General features: G+C 57.2%; 1 protein-coding gene across 1 annotated transcript; it reads left to right on the top strand.

The window, feature by feature from the left end:
• The first annotated feature begins 248 nt into the window (after positions 1-248).
• LOC111140047 (troponin T1, slow skeletal type) lies at positions 249-6,931 on the top strand. Its single transcript, XM_022492421.1, has 10 exons — positions 249-280; positions 390-403; positions 594-623; positions 854-886; positions 1,592-1,613; positions 3,470-3,530; positions 3,814-3,930; positions 4,135-4,212; positions 6,320-6,433; positions 6,818-6,931. Exons 1-10 carry the CDS (start codon positions 249-251, stop codon positions 6,929-6,931), a joined length of 615 nt encoding a protein of 204 aa, XP_022348129.1.
• The last annotated feature ends 350 nt before the right edge of the window (positions 6,932-7,281 follow it).

Genomic DNA, 7,281 nt, shown 5'->3' with positions numbered 1-7,281 from the left:
GCCCCCTCCTCCCTCAGACCCAGGAGTCCAGACCCCCAGCTCATCCTCCCTCAGACCCTGGAGTCCAGCTCCCCGCCCCCCGCACCTCCTCCCTCAGACCCGGGAGTCCACACCCCCAGCCCCTCCTCCCTCAGACCCAGGAGCCCAGGCCCCAGCCCCTCCTCCCTCAGACCCGGGGGTCCAGCCCCCTCTCCTCCTCCACTGCGATCCCACCTCACTCGCGTGTTCTCTGGTCCTCAGGTCACAGGATGTCGGACACCGAGGAGCAGGAATATGAGGAGTGAGTGGCGCAGGCGGGAGGGCTGGGGGCGTGGAGACGTGGGACACTCTCCCACCTGCAACATGTGTAACCCGGCCTCTCGCCCTTTCTTCCCCACCCCTGCCCTCAGGGAGCAGCCCGAAGGTGAGTGGGGAGTGGGCGGGCTTCGGTGGCCTGGGGACACGCACGCGGGGGGGCGAGAGGACACCGGGGTCGCCCGCTGCCCCTCGCGCCCACCCTCCAGTGTGGCGGCGCCCCTCGCGTGCCCTCTCCGCACGGCCCGCGGCCCCACGGGGCTCCTGACCCGCCTTCTCTGCCCCCGCCCCCTTTCCAGAAGAGGAGGCTGCGGAGGAGGAGGAGGAAGGTGAGGCCTGGCCCCCGCAGGTCTGCAGCCCGAGCAGCCCCGCGGGGCCGGGTGGGGTGAGGGGGGCGCTGGTCGGGGCGGGGCCGGCGGGCACTGGGCTCGCGACCGTCCCGGCTTCAGGTCCTTTAACAGCCTCTCCCCTCTCTTTCCTCTCTGCCCCCTACACCCCTGCGTGGCCGCTCCCCCTCGCTCCCCCATCCTCGCTTCTCCCCCTGCCTCCTCCTCCCCAGCCGCCGAGGAGCCGGAGCCAGTGGTAGAGCGAGGTGACCGCGGCTGCTTCGCTTCCCGAGACGGATTTCCTCGGGCCCTGACCCCTGAGAGGACCCCCCTGCGCCCCCGTAACCCGCCCAGGCCCGGTCCTTTAAGCCCCGGAGAGCTCGCGCGCCCTCTGGTGTCCACGAAGGGAAATCGCCTCGCTGAGGCTTTAACCCTTTCCCTTCCTTCTTAAAGGGACCGACACCCAAGCCTTCTCCCCCAGACTGGAGGAATACTTGTGGAAGGGTTGGATGTTTGCGGACAGGCACCCCCGACCCTGTCATGTTTCCCCCCATATACATTCAAAGGTTGGGGCCCGAGATGCAGAAGGGGCTCTCCCTGAGAGTCTGGGTTCCTGTGTCCCCAGAGGGGTTGGGGCTGGCGACACTCTGCAGGGCTAGGTGTAAATGGAGAAGTGCAGGAACTCTGGGTATGTAGAAGGAGGAAGGCCTGGGGGGTTTGGACTCCTGGGTTCCCAGAGAAGTGGGAGGGGGATCCCCACACCAGTTCTGAATGTATATCTGAAGCGTGTGATCCTCTTCCTTCTTTACAACCACCCTGATTTCCCTTCTCCCCTCTTCTCCCCCCACTCATGCGGCTCCCCCAGACCTGCTCCTGGGAGCTGTTGCTTGGAGGAGGGGCTCCCTCCTCTGGGTGTGTCAGCCCCACCCCCACGAACTCTTGCTAATCATGTCTTTCTATCTCCCCACTAGAAGAAGAGCGCCCCAAACCAAGGTGAGATACTGCAGGGCTGGGGGGGTCCCAATCCCATCCTCCTAAATATGTCCCCCACTCCCAGAGACAGGGCATGAGAAAGGCAGAAAAGGAGAGTGGGGCACTTGGAACAGGAAAGGACAGTGATTCCTTCTCTCCGTGAATGGTCCGGAGAACGTTCCATGGCGTCTGGCGAGTCAGATCCCATCTGCTCTGTTGGTGAAACAGACCGGGATCCAGTGATGGTAGCACACACGCGGGCCCTATGTTTGCCCTCGGCAGTCATGGAAGGCTTCCCAGGGGAGGAGATTCCTGAATCACTAGCTGAAGAGGGTGGGAGGGTTATTGTAGAAGAGAAAGCTGAGGGGTACACGCCTGGGGCAGTGGCTGGATCTAGGCCACTTTTTGGGGGAAACAGATACAGACACAGGTCATTCTGATGATGAAGTTCCTAAACTAGGCAGATCTGTGGAGGCTATGAGAGCTCGTGGGGGCAGAGGGTCCTGGAGGAAGAGAAACTGGGTCCAAAGCTTGGAGATGCAGGGAGGCAGCAAGCTGAGCATGAGGAAGGAACCTAGAAGCAGACTTCTGTGGGCTGCCATGGGCAGTGGTGCCAGTTCCACTGTGGCCAAAGCGCAGAGTGTAAGAAGGGATGGTGTCGTGCGGGGTTTTGAGCAAAGAGGACTTTGGGTCAGATCTGAGAGAGAGAGCAAGGGGGATCAGGGAAAGCTTGTTGGAGGAGGGAAGGCCTCAGGGGATGCAGTATACCAGAGGAAGGGCATTGCAGGCAGAGGGAACAGGATATGCAAAGGTCCAGGGGTGCAAAGGCACATGCCATAGCCGGGGGACCATGAAATGTGTGTGTCTGTGAGGGAGGAGAGAAGTTGCTGGAGGAGTTGACTGTGGTCAGATGGAGAAGGGCTGTGAATGCTGGGTTGCTTGGGCTTTGTCTGAGCTCTGAGCTAAAGTCAGGAAGGGAGGTGAGCTGAAGGTGGACAGCCAGAGGCTGGGAGGCCAGGAGGAGGCTGGCTCATGAAGGCTCACAGGAGAGGGGCTGAGGCCTGAGCTGGGCAGGGGGCGTGGGGTGGAAAGGGGAAACAGACTGGGGAGATGACTAGGCAAAGAGGCCAGGACTTGTCGTTGGGGCAAGGGGAGGGAGGAGGTGGGCATCACCTGCCTGGGGTTTCTGCTGAGAACTGGAGGGGCAGTGCAGCACCCCCCTCTGCCTCCATCTTGGGGAGGTTGATGAGCTCAGTGGAGGCATGGTGCATGAGAATGCGGAGATGTTCAGGAGACGCTGGTTAACCTGAGTATGGGATCTCAGAGACAGCCTGGGCTGGAGACAGAGAGAGAGATTCCTGTGAATAAATAAAAGGGTGAAACCCTTAAAAGGGCTCTCTGGAGACGAGGAGACAGAAGTGGGACAGCCAGCGGAGTAGGAAGCAAATCGTCTGAAGGTGCTGTCTTAAAAAGCACAGAGGCACCCAATACGAATTATGAATTTAATGCAAGCCACGCGTGTAAATATATGTATTTTTACAAGTCGCACTTTAAAAAGTAAAACAGAACAGGAAAACAGGTAAAATTAATCTTTGTTGAATTTTTTATTCAACCCATTAAATTGGAAATTTAATCATTTTAACAGGTAGACGATAGGAGACATTATTAGTGAAATATATTCCATTCTTCTGTTTGAACCAAGTGTTCGAAATCCAGTGTGTTTCTCAGACAGCCCAGGGAATGTCGATTCGGACCAGCCACCTGTCAGGTGCCCCAAACCACGCCGGGCTGTGGCTGCCACACTGGACAGGACAGCCGGCGGGGAGCTCCGTCAGGGAGCTCAGGCTGCTCAGTCTTTCCCCCTTCCCACCCGCCAGGCCTGTGGTCCCGCCACTGATCCCCCCGAAGATCCCAGAAGGGGAACGGGTGGACTTCGATGTAAGTAAGGGACCTCCAGTCCTCAGATGCCTTTGTGCAAATTAGGAAGTGGTGCCCCTGGCTTCTCCCTCCTTTCGGAGCCTCCTAAATGGACCCAAGGGGCCCCCTAGTGCCCCTGCTGGGAACATCGCCAACAGCAGCCCCTGGTCCCCTAAACGGCCCAAGTCCGTCTTTGCAGGGAGGGCCCCGCCTCGATGCGCCTCAGAGGGCGCACAGGTGGGTGCCCGGTCCCCCGCACTGCCTGGAAGTGACGCCCCCCCACCCCCACCCCCACGTCCTGCAGGACATCCACCGGAAGCGCATGGAGAAAGATCTGCTGGAGCTGCAGACGCTCATCGATGTGCATTTTGAACAGCGGAAGAAAGAGGAAGAGGAGCTCATTGCGCTGAAAGAGCGCATTGTGAGTGGAGGGAGGCGGGGTTCCGCAGCATCCTCCCGACCTGGTGCCAGTGCCCTGCCGTCCTGCGGCTGGGAGTGCTTCCCGTCCAGTGCAGACCCTGGGCTGTCCAAGTCGGTGGCCACACTCAAACTAGCTCATCTCTGCTCTTGACCTCCTTGGGGACGGGGCGACCCTGCACCCCCTCATTCCTCTCCCTTCCCCCAGGAGCGGCGCCGGGCTGAGAGAGCTGAACAACAGCGCTTCCGAACGGAGAAGGAGCGTGAGCGTCAGGCCAAGCTGGCGGTGGGTGCCTCACCTGTCCTTCGAGACCAAATGCTACTTCTTAAGCCGAATGCTCTATTTCCCGTTCACGATCTTTTCTGCAGTCCTGAGGAAGGCAGGACTTCCATTGTGTTATTCAAGGATCTTTCTGTTGGAAGGGACAGAAACCCCAACCCAAATTGAATTCAGCAGAAAGAGAATTTTATCGGCTTATATAACTTAAAAGCAGTAGAGTGTGTCTGGCTTCAGGTATGGCTGGATCAAGGAACTCAAATAAGATCACAAAGACCCAGCTTTTCTCTTCCTATCCCTGGTCCCATCTTTCTGTGGACGCTGGGGGTGATGAGGTCGTCATGGGTTTGCTGGGGGTGATGAGGTCGTCATGGGTTTGTTGGGATGCATGGGATGTTCCTGGTCTGAGCCCTGAAAATCCTGTATCCCATCAGTCCCAGGTGAACCAGATGGTTGGTCACCCAATTGGACACCCCGTTCTCAGGGGAGTGACCACCAGCAAATCTGGCTTTCATTCGTCTTTTATCTGTCTTCTCCTTGATTCTGGGATAAGTTCAGATTGGTCACCTGTCCATTGTGGAGCAAATTGCTGGCTAGTTGTAGGAGGTTGGTGAAAATGCTCCTCTTGGTGTGGGCTTTGGAAACATGATCTGCCACTTGAATCACTTTAAAAGATTAGGAGTAGGGTGACATGGTAGGCATCCTACTGGTCTCCCAAAGATGTTCTTGTCCTAATTCCCAAAGTCTGTGCATATGGTACCCTGCATGGCGGAAGAGACTTTGCAGGTGGGATTAAGTTAAGGTGGGAGATAATTCTGGATTATCCAGATGGGCCTTGCGTTATCACAATGGTCCTTAGAAGAGGGGGGCTGTAGAGTCGGAGTCAGGGATGTTTGAAGATGCTGCTCTGCTAGCTTAGAAGATGGAGGAAGGGGCCAGGACCCAAAGGATGCAGGTGAGAAGTACGGGGCAAGAAAGTTACTTTTCCCCTAGACCCTCCACACTGTTCACTCCTTGATTACAGCCCAGAAGACCCGTTTCAGACTTCTGACCTGCAGAGCTGTAAGGCAATAAACTTGTGCTTTTTTTAAAAATTTAAGATTTTATTTATTTATTTGACAGACAGAGATCACAAGTAGGCAGAGAGGCAGGCAGAGAGAGAGAGGAGGAAGCAGGCTCCCTGCTGAGCAGAGAGCCCGATGCGGGGCTCGATCCCAGGACCCTGGGATCATGACCTGAGCCAAAGACAGAGGCTTTAACCCACTGAGCCACCCAGGCGTCCCACGTGTGCTATTTTTTTTTAAAGATTTTTATTTATTTATTTGACAGAGAGCACAAGCAGAGGGAGCAGCAGGCAGAGGGGGAAGCAGACTCCCCACTGAGCAGAGAGCGGGACCTAGGGCTTGATCCCAGGACCCTGGGATCGGGACCCGAGCTGAAGGCAGATGCTCAACCGACTGAGCACCCCCCAGGCATCCCAAACTCATGCTGTTTTAAGCTATTAAATTTGCACGTTACAGCAGCGATAGGAAAGAAATTCAGACGGAGTGTGCTGGACGTGCCAGAAGCCGTCGTGCCCGCCTCACCAGCGCTTTCAGTGGCGGGGGAGGGCTGGTCTGGACAAGCCACTCTTTCTGGAACATGGGGCTGCCTTCATTTGACATTCTAGAGCCCTGTCCTCAGGCTCAAGGCCATGGCCCCTTTAGTGTACTGAGTCCCCCATCCCCATCCCCAGTCACCCTCTTGTATCCTCTGGGACATCATTCTTGTCTTGTGAGAATAAAGGAGACAAAGGCCCAGAGAGGGGACTATCTGCACTGAGGGCACACAGCAAGCTCTGCACAGGCCATTCAGAATGGAGGAATACAGAAAGAAGCAGGAATATCCCTTCCCCACTGTAAAAGTTTTGCTTGGGGGATATTAAGGCCAGAGAGGAGAAGGGACTTGCGGGTGGTCACAGTCAGGCCTGGAAGGGCCCGGGGAAGTATGTCTGCATTTAGCCTGCTCTGGCATTGACTTTGTCTCGTGCATTGGGTCGATGGATCCCTGCGTCACTCAGACTCCTTCCCCATAGGGGCTGGGCCAGCCTTCGGGGTTAACTCCTTTCTTCCCTCAGGAGGAGAAGATGCGGAAGGAGGAGGAAGAGGCCAAGAAGCGGGCGGAGGACGACGCCAAAAAGAAGAAGGTTCTGTCCAACATGGGAGCCCATTTTGGGGGTTACTTGGTCAAGGTGAGTTCAGCCTGCTGGGACCTAAGGTCTGTGTTCCCAGGGAGGAGGCAACTGAGGGCCTAGACTCCTGGTTCCTGACGGAGGTGGGGGTTGGGAGCTCCAACTCCTGGGTCTGAGGGAGGAGGGGACTGGGACCTGGACTCCCAGGTCTGAGAGAGTAGGGGCTGGGGGTCTGGACTCCTGGGTCTAAGGGAGGAGGGGCTGGGGGCCTGGACTCCCGGGTCTGAGGGAGGAGGGGGCTGGGGGTCTGGAATCCTGGGTCTGAGGGAGGAGGGGCTGGGAGGAGGGGTCTGGACTCCTGTGTGTAGTGACATGGTGGTGAGGAGCCCAGCCCTGGGTTCTGATCTATCCCACAGTTCAGCATGTCCCCTTCCCTACCCTCAGGCAGAACAGAAGCGCGGTAAGCGCCAGACAGGACGGGAGATGAAACTGCGCATCCTTTCTGAGCGTAAAAAGCCTCTGAACATCGACCACATGGGAGAAGAGCAGCTCCGGTAGGTGGGATGGGGGGCTCAGGGTGGGAGGGGGCTGGTTGGAAGACGGCGAGATAAGGGGACCCCTACAAAGCTCTGGGAGGGTGGATCCCAGGTCTGAGCCCTGGCGCTGTGTGACTTTGGCAGGTGCGTCTCCCTCTCTGGGCGGATGCCCTGTTCTCTTCCCTGGGAGACGTCACTGATATAGGACCTACTTTTGTGGGTATCGTGAGCTGTAGAGTCTGGGAGGTGATATGGCGGGAAGCCAGACAAGATGGCTCACTAAAAGTTAAGAGATTATGTTGACCTATTGATGTGCCCTGGAAACTCAGAAAGGCCCCATCTTTACGTGAATTAAAGCCAGACATGCTGGTG

Source organism: Enhydra lutris, unplaced genomic scaffold, assembly GCF_002288905.1.
Source record: "Enhydra lutris kenyoni isolate GAN:26980312 unplaced genomic scaffold, ASM228890v2 scaffoldscaffold147, whole genome shotgun sequence".
NCBI classification, from domain to species: domain Eukaryota; kingdom Metazoa; phylum Chordata; class Mammalia; order Carnivora; family Mustelidae; genus Enhydra; species Enhydra lutris.
The sequence above is the reverse complement of the archived record's forward strand: the minus strand, read 5'-3'. Positions and strand labels throughout refer to the sequence as shown.

Coding starts and splice junctions, on each gene's coding strand:
- LOC111140047 (XM_022492421.1), top strand. CDS start 249: ATGTCGGACACCGAGGAGCAGGAATATGAGGA. Junction 887..1,591: donor GGAGCCAGTGGTAGAGCGAG/GTGACCGCGGCT, acceptor TCTCCCCACTAG/AAGAAGAGCGCCCCAAACCA. Junction 1,614..3,469: donor GAAGAGCGCCCCAAACCAAG/GTGAGATACTGC, acceptor CCCACCCGCCAG/GCCTGTGGTCCCGCCACTGA.